Source organism: Sorex fumeus, unplaced genomic scaffold (assembly GCF_029834395.1).
Source record: "Sorex fumeus unplaced genomic scaffold, SorFum_2.1 ptg000001l, whole genome shotgun sequence".
In the NCBI taxonomy this organism is placed as follows: domain Eukaryota; kingdom Metazoa; phylum Chordata; class Mammalia; order Eulipotyphla; family Soricidae; genus Sorex; species Sorex fumeus.
Window position 1 is genome coordinate 2,854,539 of NW_026606058.1, and position 12,672 is coordinate 2,867,210.

A 12,672-nucleotide genomic window follows, 5' to 3' on the forward strand; every position below is an offset into this window, starting at 1 on the left:
TGACTCGGTTCCTCCGGGTTCCGTTTCCTAGGGTGAAGCAGAGCAACCCACGCACCCACCGTTCAGCTGGCTAACGCGGGGCTTGCGGGAATGAAACCAGGCGCCGGGGTCAAGTCCCGGGGAAACGGGCTGCGGTGCCACCCGTGACAATCTCACGTTCATAAACGCATTTTCAGGAGCCGGCAAAAGGGATGAACGTGACCCCACGCCCCGGCAGCCCGAGAGCCCCGCTCAGCGCGCGCGGACCAGACAAACTACAACTCCCAGGAGACCTCGGGGCCCGGGCCCGGCCGCCCGCCCCGCCCCCCCGCCGGGACTACAACTCCCAGAAGGCCGCGCGCGCGCGGACTACAACTCCCAGCGGCCCCCGCGCGCCGGCCGCTCGCGGGCCCCGGGCTCCGCGGCGGGCGGCGCGGGAGCGCGCGCGGGGGGTCGCGCGGCGGCGGCGGCGGCGGCGGCGGCGGCGCGCGCGCGGGGTGGGCGTGGAGGCGTCAGGGGGCGGGGGGGACGGCTCGTTTGCTCGCAAGATGGCGGACGAGGACGGGGAAGGGCTTCACCCCGCGGCCCCGCACCGGAACGGCGGCGGCGGGGGGGGCTCCGCGCTGCACTGCGCCGGCAACGGCGGCGGCGGCGGCGGGGGCGGCCCGCGGGTCGTGCGCATCGTCAAGTCCGAGTCCGGCTACGGCTTCAACGTGCGGGGCCAAGTGAGCGAGGGCGGGCAGCTGCGGAGCATCAACGGGGAGCTGTACGCGCCGCTGCAGCATGTGAGCGCCGTGCTGCCCGGGGGGGCGGCCGATCGGGCCGGGGTGCGCAAGGGGGACCGCATTCTGGAGGTGTGAGTATCGGGGCTGCCCCCCGCCCTTCCCCTCCCCGCCCCCACCCCCACCCGGCCCGGCGTCGGCGCCGCGCCCCTGTCGGCTCCCGCGCGCGGCCCGCGCCGCCCCCACCCACCCCCGGCCGGACCCCGGGCCCCCCCCCCGGGGCGGGGGGTGGTCCGCGACCGCCGGGCTTCCGCGCTGCTGCACCCCGACCCCTCGCTGCTGCACCCCGGCCCCGCGCTGTTGCACCCCAACCCCGCGCTGTTGCACCCCAGCCCCGCGCTGCTGCACCCCGACCCCGCGCTGCTGCACCCCGACCCCGCGCTGCTGCACCCCGGCCCCGCGTTGCTGCACCCCAACCCCGCGCTGTTGCACCCCGACCCCGCGCTGCTGCACCCCGGCCCCGCGCTGCTGCACCCCGGCCCCGCGCTGCTGCACCCCGGCCCCGCGCTGCTGCACCCCGGCCCCGCGCTGCTGCACCCCGACCCCGCGCTGCTGCACCCCGACCCCGCGCTGCTGCACCCCGACCCCGCGCTGCTGCACCCCGGCCCCGCGCTGCTGCACCCCGACCCCGCGCTGCTGCACCCCGACCCCGCGCTGCTGCACCCCGACCCCGCGCTGCTGCACCCCGACCCCGCGCTGCTGCACCCCGACCCCGCGCTGCTGCACCCCGGCCCCGCGCTGCTGCACCCCGGCCCCGCGCTGCTGCACCCCGACCCCGCGCTGCTGCACCCCGACCCCGCGCTGCTGCACCCCGACCCCGCGCTGCTGCACCCCGACCCCGCGCTGCTGCACCCCGGCCCCGCGCTGCTGCACCCCGACCCCGCGCTGCTGCACCCCGACCCCGCGCTGCTGCACCCCGGCCCCGCGCTGTTGCACCCCAGCCCCGCGCTGCTGCACCCCGACCCCGCGCTGCTGCACCCCAACCCCGCGCTGCTGCACCCCGACCCCGCGCTGCTGCACCCCGACCCCGCGCTGCTGCACCCCAACCCCGCGCGTACCCCGGCCCCGCGCTGCGCTCTGACCCCGCATCGTGCCCCGGCCCCCCGGCGCGCCCTCACTCTGTTACTCCGCGCGGATGCCCTGTCCCCGCGAAGTCACCTTCCCTCCCCCCTGCTAGCCCACCCCACTCGGACCCCGTGCCCCACGTTGTTTCTCCGGTCCCCCCCTTATTCCCCGCTCCCCCGTGCGCCCCCCATCCCCCGCGCCCCGGTCCCCTGGGCACGTTGCCGTCCCCCTCCGCTGCCCGGTCCAGTTTCAGCCCCTCCCGGGAAGCGTTTGTTGTCCGACCCGCGTGTCCCGCCGCGTTGGTTCTCCCCGGAATCCGGAGCCTGCGCCCCCCACCCCACCCCCAGTCGCCTGCAGCTCCACGCCCGGCCTCTCGGGGTCCCCCCAGACCGAGGGGCAGGGGCTGTGCGCGCGGCCTCGGGGAGCCCCACGCTGCACCCCCGCACCCCCACACCCGGCTCCCTTCCCTGTGTCCATCCCTGCCGCCTGCCCCCAGCCTGCATCCCGAGGCTCGCCCTCGCCCGCCCCCCACCCCGGGACAGCCCCCTTAGGGCCGGTTCCCCGGGTCCAGCCTTCCCCGGTGGCCGCACTCCGCCAGGCGTCCGTGCGCCCCTGTCCCTGCGCGCGGTGATTGCCCCGCATCCTGGCATCCTGCATCCCTGCCGCATTGCTTCTGCCCGGTTCGTTCCCCACCTGGCCCTCCTCCCGCGGCTTTGGCCTGGGCACCTTGACCCTAGCGAAGTCCTCTTGAGGCTTCTGTTCTAAATGCTGCCCTCCTCGGAACGGCTTGGCCAGGGTTTCCCGTGGTTCGCCCCTGCTGAGCGCCTGGCACCTCTGCCCCTTGCTCCTTACGCTTCTCCCACTCAGGCCCCTGAAACTCTGCCTTTGCTCTCTCGACCCCCGAAGCGTTAACCTTTCCCCGTTCCTGCCCTGATTGGTTTCATGCTCTCTTCTGGGATTCTCATTCTTTCGGGCGACTGTTCAGATTTAGAATGCATGCAAGACCTGAGCACCCCGTTTCCATTCCCGTTTAACTCAAAATTTGTTCCTTTTCATATAGAAGCCCTTGGAATTGTCATTTTCTTCTTGGAAAGTTAACTATGAATCCAGATTTTTTTTTTTTTTGGTGGGGATCACACCCGGCAATGCACAGGGATCACCCCTGGCTCTGCACTCAGGAATTACTCCTGGCGGTGCTTAGGGGGGCCCATGTGGGATTCTGGGGATCGAACCCGGGTTGGCCGCCTGCGAGGCAAACGGCCTACCGGCTCCAGCCCCCAGCAGTTTTTTTTTTTTTTAATCCTTGTAAATCTACACGTTTACTTAAATTATAAATTACACTTCCCAATCACTTGGCTATAGCTGCTTTGTGCTACTGTTTCTCATCTGCAAACCCACAGATGTGTGATATATCAGCTAAAATATAGCTGATGTTTAAAACAATTTTAAAATTTTGTGGTCAAGCCTAACTGTAAACCAGGTGCCATCAGGGAGGCCTCAGGTGACCCCCTAGAGCAGGCTGAAGGATTTACTTGAGGCCTGGAGTCTAGTCTAGGCCCGTTCCTCCTAGAATACCTTTGCCTTTTGACTTGTCTTTAGGAAGTGAAGTGATGATTTTGTATCCTTTAGCGGCAGAGTTTGGAAAGACCAGTCTTTGCTTGGGGAATTTTTCTCTGCAGACTCTTCAGACTCCTTGGCATTGGTTTCTTACCTTCTGACTGTATTTTGATGTTCAGAACCTCTGAAGCTTTGCTAGGATGGAGGAACTAGGGGTCACTGGGTGGAGATCAGAGCCGGGCAATAGTTCCCGGGACCTTAGCGCTACCCTCCTCTCCTTCCTTTCTTCCGAAGGCTGCGTCCTCTCTTCGGGAGATCAGTCATCAGCTATGATTCTGGATCAAGGATAGCCGTGACACTGGTTTGGATCTTTTTTAGATTGAGCCTAATTTCCCTAAAATACTCTTCAGGCATTGAGCTTTGGAGCTTCCCTCTGTCTCTCATCCAAATTCTCTGAAAGTTTTTTTTTTGTTGTTGTTGCTTTGCATGTTTATGAAGTGTCCGGGGGCGCCTGCGGTCAGGCATAGGTAGGCAATTACTGTCTGTTTAGATACAGTTTGTATCAGGTCATAGGGGGCTGTCCTGGCCTGGAGACTTGTTATATTTATTCAATACCTTCCCATTTTTAGACTCTTCCTGTCTGTACAGAAATTATTTTATTCAAACGGGGAGGCTGGGCGCACGAAAAGTGCCTTAAGCCCTGTGCTATCTCTCTGGCCTCTTCCTCCAATTTTTCATATTGTAATTGGTTAAGCAACCAAGACGTACAAAGAATGAAGTAACTTCCCCAGCAATGCCGGGGTGTCTCTCCTGGGAGTACTCAGGGTGCCATGTGGTGCCGAATGGTGTGGAGGACCAAACCAGGACCTCTCTGCCTGAAAAGCAGGTGTCCCAACCATTGAGCTCTCTCTCTGGCCCAGAAACTTGGAGGTATAAGGGAATGCAAGCTCGGCCCCATAACAGAGCACTGATTTATTTGTGTTTCTTTTTTTTTTTTTCTTTATGGGTCACACCTGGCGATGCACTGGGGTTCCTCCTGGCTCTGCACTGAGGAGTTACTCCTGGCGGTGCTCAGGGGGCCATATGGGATGCTGGGAATCGAACCCAGGTCAGCTGCGTTTAAGGCAAACGCCCTACCCGCTGTGCTGTCTCTCCAGCCCCTAGTTGTGTTTCTTTTGAAGTCTGTTTACCAAAGTCCTGTCCTCAATCTCGGGATTGCCGTTAACAGCAGAGAGATGGTACAGGGCTTAAGGCATCAGCCTGTGTGTGTGGCTGGCCCGGGTGTGATTTCTGGCACTTCGTGAACCTCTGAGCACTGCTGGGAGTCGCCTATAAGCGTTGCGGGGTGGGGTGTGGCATGAAAAAATGAGTTCGGTTGGTTCAGTTTCTTTCTCCCTTCAAAAGGGACTAGTTTATAACTGGTTTGGGGAAATAATCATGTTACAGGCTTGGCACAGGCCTAGACTAGTAAGTTTTACAGCACGTGGAAAGTTTTCTTGACTAGCAGTTATTAGACCTCTCAGCTTACGAGTTTTCCCAGAGTTCCATAATTCTATCTTCTCTCTGTTGTGCATATGTACACACCAGGACGCCGTGGAGGGAAGGATGTTTCCAGCATAGGACCAACATCAGTACACTTTTGGATATGTCGTACGTGACATTCAAGTACTTTGCTTTTGTCTTGATTTTGGGGCCACCCCTGGCAGTGCTCAGAGGTCACTCCTAGCATTGCGTGTGCCCGGCCAGCACCTTTCTCTGCTGCACTGTCTCCCGGCCCCTGTATTAATACTTTGAGAGACAACCCTAGGATATATATAGTAGTATTTGTGTCTCTGTGGTATTGGCTTGTCTGTTGGCTGGTTTGTTCTCTTTGTGATGCGGGTGGTGTGGTTTTTGCTGGGGCTTGAACTCACGGCCTGATGAACGCTGATCTACATCCCTGGCCCAGGCATGGTCTTCAATAACTATAACCCCCAAGGTGGTCTGCAGGCATTGGAAACCGTGACATCCAGGCGAGGCCAAGAGTGTCGCTGCCCCTCGTGGGTAGACTCAAGGCTGCAGACCCATGAACTTTGTCTCGTTAAAGTTAAAACAGGTAAAATCGAAGTTTTTTTTATGAGCATCTCACGGTGGTTTTCGTCTGTTGCTCAGCCACACCTGGCAGTGCTCAGTGCTTACTCTGCAGTCAGGAATCACTCCGGGTGGGCCCTGGAGGCCCTCTGGCGTACTGGGGATCAAACTTGGGTCTGCCACATGCCAGGCACGCACCTTCCCCGCCGTGCTTTCTCTCCAGCCCCTCAGAGTTTTGTTGTTTTGCTTTTGGGCGACACTTAGCGGTGCTCAGGTGTTACTCTGGCTTTGCATTCGGCAATCACTTCTTCCCTGCTGGTGGGCTTAGGGGACCCTGTGGGATGCAGGGGCTTGAACCCAGCCCAGCTGTGTGTAACGCAAGTTCCTTACTCATTGTACTATCCCTCTGCCTGCCGACCCCTCCTCCCGCCCCTCCCCAGGTATTTTTTCTTTGGTTTTATTTTACGTGAAAGTTTTTTTTTTTTCCTTTTTGGGTCACACCCGGCGATGCTCAGGGGTTCCTCCTGGCTCTGCACTCAGGAATCACTCCTGGCGGTGCTCGGGGGACCATATGGCATGCTGGGAATCGAACCTGGGTCGGCCATGTGCAAGGCAAACGCCTTCCCCGCTGTGCTATTGCTCCAGCCCCTACGTGAAAGTTTAAAAGTCATTGATGGGGGGGAAAGAGGTTTGAATTGAGGGCATCATGTAACACTGTCTGCTTGATGCCTTTTAAGAACTGCATTCTCAGTTGGAGCTGAACTCTACTTGGCTTACATTTTCCTGATCGATACAGGAAGTGGTATTTGAAATGGTTCTGTTTGGGCAGAGTAAAGTTTTAGGGTGGTGACCCTCACACTTAGAGTGGGCATGGTACTCACTGTGTGTGTGTCTGAATCAGAGATGCTTTGGGCTGAGTGATGGTACAGTAGGCAGGGCACTTGCCTTGCATGCCACTGGTCCAGGTTCCGTCCCCAGCCCTGATAGGGTCTCTGGAGCACCTCCAGGAGTGTGACGTTTGAGTACAGGGCCAGGAGTGAGCTCTGAGTCCAACAAACAGAACCGAAGCCAAGCTGCTTGAGCTCAGCCAGTAAGCACCGAGCCCTTGCTTGGGCCTCTGTTTTTGAATTTTCCTGCCCTTTGTGGGAATCCTGTTGTGAACCCATCCACATCTGGAGTGAAATTTCAGATCCGGACCCTGGATTCTCGGGTCATTGTTGTCTTCATCATTGTAAGACAGAAGCTAAAACTATAAATAACGCTTTGTTGGGCTCCTGAATTCTAGGCCACTAGAGAGGCAGTTCGGTAGATCGTGAACCATGAGTATTTCTATTTACCGAGTCTTGTTTCAATGAAGGTGAACGGTTAAGAGGCAGACTAATCGATGACAATAGTGATGATGTGAGTACTTTATAAATTTCGGAGCGTGTTGCGGTCTGTAGGGTTTGGACCTTGACTCTTCACAGCTGCCTTGCGGGATAGGCAAGTAGCTGCTTGAGAACAGGGGCGGCATCTAGTTTACCCCCGTTAAAACATCTTGGGGCACATAGACGGTCTCATTCAATCATTTTAAATAAATAATTGCTAGGATAAGAACACTTGCTGAGTGAACGTGTGCATAGCCTCCCTATTTTGTAAGAGAGGAGGCTGAGCTTACGCTTTTTTGGTTCGATTTTGTTTGGGGGCCACACCTGGTAATACTCCAGGATACTCCCCTGGCTCTGCGGTCAGGGCTTATTCCTTGTGGTGCTTGGGGACCGTATGAGATGCGGGGATCGAACCCGGGTCAGCTGCATGCAAGGCAAGTGTTCTACCTGCTCTGCTGTTTCTCCAGTTCCAATATTCCACTGTAGCACTGTCCTCCTGTTGTTCATCGATGTTCATCGATTTGCTCGAGCGGGCCCAGTAACGTCTCCATCGTGAGACTTGTTGTTACTGTGTCTGGCATATCGAGTACGCCACAGGGAGCTTGCCAGGCTCTGCCGTGCGGGTGAGATACTCTCGGTAGCTTGCCGGGCTCTCTGAGAGGGGAGGAGGAATCGAACCCGGCTCGGCCAGGCCGACCGCCCACAAGGCACACGCCCTACCGCTGAGCTATCGCTCCAGTATTACACAATTGGAGTAATCAAATCCAATTCTTTGGATTCTAAATTCAGTGGGTTTACCATTCCTTTGTTTTCTCAATTGCTGTTGATAGTATCACTGTCATTGTCACTGTCCTCCTGTTGTTCATCGATTTGCTCGAGCGGGCCCAGTAACGTCTCCATTGTGAGACTTGTTGTTACTGTGTTTGGCATATCGAATACGTCACTGGGAGCTTGCCAGGCATTGCCGTGCGGGTGAGATACTCGCGGTAGCTTGTCGGGCTCTCTGAGAGGGGCGGAGGAATCGAACTCGGGTCGGCTTCGTGCAAGGCAAACGCCCTACCCTCTGTGCTATCGCTGCTATACGTAGTCATGCAAAATGCGTAAATGCACTCAAAGCTCTATCAACTTGGATAACAGTTGAGCTTTGGTCCTGTTATTGCCAGATGTAATTGTCTTGTTCACTGTGCTTTTGTTAAATTGGGTAGGAAACAGGACCACAGCAGACATTCATTGTCTTTATTGTTTTTATTCTGTTGGATATCAGTAACAATCATAATTTTACTTTATTTGATTTGGTTTGGGGGCCACACCCGGGGGTGCGCAGAGCTTACTCTTGTCTCTGTGCTCAGGGATTACTTCCTGAAGGCTTAGGGGATAATCTGGGATGCAGGGGGTGGGTCTGGGGGCTCAAACTGACGTTAAAGCTGGGCCAGCCGCATGCAAGCCAAACACCCTCCCCATTGTACTGGTACTCTAGCCCATAATTACAATTTTAATCCCAAGAAATACTTTGTTTCGTTGGTGGATGAGATAGCTAACAAAAATTTGAAAATAACATCACTTCCCTTCAGAAATCACTTCTACCACGTTGCTGTGACCAGGAAAAGGTCTTTGTTTTTTTTTTTTTTGGCTTTTTGGGTCACACCCAGCTATGCTCAGGGATTATTCCTGGCTCTGTACTCAGGAATTACTCCTGGTGGTGCTTGGGGGACCATATGGGATGCCGGGGATCGAACCCAGGTCGGCCGCGTGCAAGGCCAATGCCCTACCCTCTGGCCCCCAGGAAAAGGTCTTTGTTAACGTGGATTTTTCGGGGTCAAACCAGTTATTATGATATGGTAACATTAACTGCAGTGGTTTGTTTCAGGCTAGCATTTATTACCATGCTCTGGAGGATAAGTCCACTCGAGACTTACTGTTTAAGATAGTCTTCCCTTTGGGAATAATCCTTCTGCTCTGGTAGATAAAGCAGTGAGACTCAATTTGACTAGCGGGATCTGTGTTTACTTCATTTGTTAGATTGTAAAGAATATTGTGGGGGCTGAGAATCTGCAAGAGCCCTTCTGTTCTTTGGCTATCTGTGTTGACGGTTTTTGATGTTGCTAGCCCTAGAGGTGCTTGGCCATGTGGTACCAGGGATTTGCCCCAGGGCTTCACATGCGAAGCACGTGATCGCCGGGCTCTGGCCACGACCCTGATCTTGGAGATGTCTTTTGTGCTTCACTGAGGAAGTCCAGTAGACTCTGTGTTTGAGTGGTACAATCCTCGTCCAGCATTTAGAGACTAATATTCAGGTCATCGTCAAATAGGTTTTATTGCAATTAAAAAATGTATTGGGGCTGGAGCGATAGCACAGCGGGTAGGGCGTTTGCCTTGCACGCGGCCGACCCGGGTTCGATTCCCAGCATCCCATATGGTCCCCCGAGCACCGCCAGGAGTGATTCCTGAGTGCAGAGCCAGGAGTGACCCCTGTGCATCGCTGGGTGTGACCCAAAAAGCAAAAATAAATAAATAAAAATTAAAAATGTATTACCCACCCCAAATAAATTTCAACTGAAAGAGAAGCGTTTTATATTCTAGCCCAGTATAAACGCAAAACAACAACAAAAACTTAAAACAGTTTTCCAAAATTGCGTTTGCTAGAATCCCGCACTGTGGTATTTTTTTTAATGTCGGTTTTATTTTGTTTTGGCTTGATTTTTTTTTTTGGGGGGGGGGGTCTCACCTGGCAGTACTGGGAGACTTGTACTGGGGATCAAACCTGGACCTCTTTCTGCTTGCTTTGAACTAATTCTTTGGCCCTTGCTTTGTTTTTTGGTTTTTGTTCTGCTTTTGGCCCACACCCAGCTGTGCTCAGGGCTTACTCCTTCCTGGCTCTGCACCCAGGAATCCCTCCTGACAGTCCCTCCTTAGGGGACTTGTCACTTCGGTGCCAGGATCAAACCAGGCTGATTGTGTGCAAGGCAAGAGCCTTACCTGCTGTGTTCTCAGACTCCCTCATGTGGCGTTTTGAATGCCGATGAGGGTATGCCACATCATTTTCATGACTTGACTCTTTGATTCATTAGGTCATGATCTGCTCTTTGAAAAACGATGATTTAGGGCTGCTTTTTTGACCTTAGTCTGGTTCCATAAGGAAACACAGACGATGGCTGTATCCTCAGGTGAGTCAGAACCCCTTTAGTTCTGCCCTTCAGAAGTTTATACTGAATGGGGAAAGGTAACTATTGACTCTGTGTAAAGCAAAAGGAGACGGTGGCCAGCAAATGAAAAACACAGTGATCCTTTGGGGGTCAGGTAAGTAGGCATGAGGGTTTTGTGGCTTAGGAAGTCAGAAGGCCTTAAACGGGGAGGAAGGCTCTGCCGGTAGAGAAGAGGGAAGGAGTTTATCGGCTAAGGAACCAGCAGCCGTGGATGGAGGAAGAAGTGGAAAGTTCTGGGAAGAACTGGAAAGTAACACCAGTCTGTTAGACACTTGCTTGAAGTTAGCTTGAGGAAGGCTGTGAGTGCCGTGCTCAGAAATTTAGGTCTTGGGGCTGGGGAGGTGCGAGCCCTGCACACGCCAGCCCAGGTCTGATCCTGGGCCCCTCCCTGTGTGGCCCCCTGCATCCCACCGGGAGTGACCCTGAGTGCAGAGCCACTGAACACTGCCAGGTGTAGCCCCCAAACAGTCAAGTTTGGATTTGTGGGCTGGAGAGAAAGTACATGGGAGGATGCTGGCTCTGCACATGGCTGAACCACGTTTGATCCCTGGGTTCAGTCCCTGGCATCCCGCGTGGTCCCCAAGCACCACCAGGACTGATTCCTGAGTGCAGAGCCAGGAGTGACCCCTCAGCATCTCTGGGTGTGGACTCCCTCCCGCAAAACAAAAATTCAAGAGTTTAGATTTCGTTGTTTTCGAGATCGGTATAGTTGTATGTGCACTATGTGCGCTAGACCAGAATGTCCTGTGAAATGAGCTTTTAATTATCCAAAGAGACTGAATAACTTTTCCAGGGCCAAAAAGGAAAATAACTATTAATTGGTACTAGAAGACCTTTAGACTCTCCAGCCTCTCAGGCAGTTTTGCACTTTGCAAAGAAGGAAACTTAGAACAGCTGAACTCTAGCATTGCAGACAGCCTTAAGTTTGTATGTATTTTCACCTCCAAGTATTTTTATCTTTGAGTCCAATTCAACCTCTCAAAAATTTGTTTCTTGGGGCTGGAGCTATAGCACAGCGGGTAGGGCATTTGCCTTGTACGCGGCCAACCTGGGTTCGATTCCCAGCATCCCATATGGTCCCCTGAGCACCGCCAGGAGTAGTTCCTGAGTGCAGAGCCAGGAGTAACCCCTGGGCATCGCCGGGTGTGACCAAAAAAATTGTTTCTTTTTTTTTTCTTTTATGTTTTGAATGACCACAGTCACTATTTACGTTGATGTCTTAGTTGTCTAGGCCGGGTGTGCGTCTCCTGCAGTGGCGTTCTGGTAGGGTTGCTTTGGTCTGGGGCCGTGCCCAGCCCTGTTCAGGCCTTGCTCCTGGCTCAGCACTCTGGGATCAGTCCTGGAGGTGCTCAGGGCGACTGGTAATCAGCCTTGTTCTTCGCCTGCGGAGCTTCTCCTGGAGTGGCTGAGGATGCCTGGGGCTCCCAAGACTTCTAGGAGGGCACCTCCCCGCAGGACACAGGCCCCCTTTCCTCGCTGAGCCAGGAGCTCTGCATGGGCGTCTTGTGAGGGTCTTTCCGATAGAGTGACAGAGGTGGTAATACAGCAGTTAGGTTCTTCCCTGACCTCGCAGTCACCCCGTTCGAGTCCCTGGCACCACAGATGGCCCACTGAGCACCACTAGGGGGTCATTTCTGAGCACAGAGCCAGGAGTGATCCCCGAGCACTGTCCAGTATGGTCTAGAAACAAGAAAGGGAAAAAAAAAGAAATGAAAAGGGGCCCCCCAAAAGCTTAATTCTTTGTGGTAACCACAAAGTGAATCTTGGCTTTCACTGATCAGGGTGCCACTTAGGTTTCTGTTCTGTGATCCTGGCTTGGTCATGTGATAGGTGGTATGTGTGGTTTTTTAAAAATATTTCCTTTTAAGTGCTTTCCGCTAAGTAAACGTCTCCTAAAAAAAACAATATACTCATCTCCAAGGTAGTAAAGTTGCAGAGTAAGGAATTTTAGAGTGCATCCTTAGAAATAAATACTCTTACGTGTATTTCCCCCAGTGAATTTCTGTTATGAGAACATTATTTAAAAATGACTCATTTTGTTCAGCTCTGTAAAGGATTGTGTCAGGTCACAGGGCAAGATGAGGGAGACACCTCCTGCTTGTCTTTGGGCAAGTCACTCATTTCCGTCCCTGGGCAAGTCCAGGGCTGCTGGCAGAGTTGCTGCTTGGGGGTGGTTCTCCACCTGCTGGGTGTCCCGCAGAGAGAGGGAGGAAGGCGTTGTTCTCCTCACCTGAGTGATGCGGAGCTTTCGGGCCTCGATGACTGATGAGTTTTTAGTTCTGTTTATTCAGCATCTTGTAAAAAATCGAGTGATCAAATTATCATTTGACCTGACGTATCTGAAAGTTTCAGAAATGTCCACCTTTGTAGATCAATTTACTCGTGAATAAAGTTTATAATTTATAAAATAGGTCTTTGGAATATACTGCTATGCAGTTGCCTTTTTACCCAGCTCAGGAACCAAGGGAGGACTTGCTGTGTGGGAGGGAGGCATCCCCTTGCCCTCACTAGTGAGCTGGGATGGGCACAGGGCAGCCTGCCAGTGGTCTGGGGGGCCATGCCTGGGGGGTGGGGTGTGGCTAATCCAGCCCTCACACACAGTAGGCTTGTTTTCTTCCTTTGTTTTGGAACCACTCCCACTGGTGCTGC

At 54.7% G+C, this 12,672-nt stretch overlaps 1 protein-coding gene across 3 annotated transcripts in view; it reads left to right on the plus strand.

The window, feature by feature from the left end:
* The first annotated feature begins 509 nt into the window (after positions 1 to 509).
* The window catches only part of SNX27 (sorting nexin 27), a 77,624-nt gene continuing 65,461 nt past the window's right edge, over positions 510 to 12,672 (plus strand). The window contains exon 1 of one of the 3 annotated variants that reach the window (XM_056117831.1): positions 510 to 764. In XM_056117831.1, the coding sequence (XP_055973806.1) occupies positions 528 to 764 (237 nt within the window). In that variant the 5' untranslated portion in view covers positions 510 to 527. Of the gene's footprint in view, positions 836 to 12,672 lie in introns of all 3 variants that reach the window. The other 2 variants (XM_056117768.1, XM_056117905.1) reach the window with 2 other exon arrangements.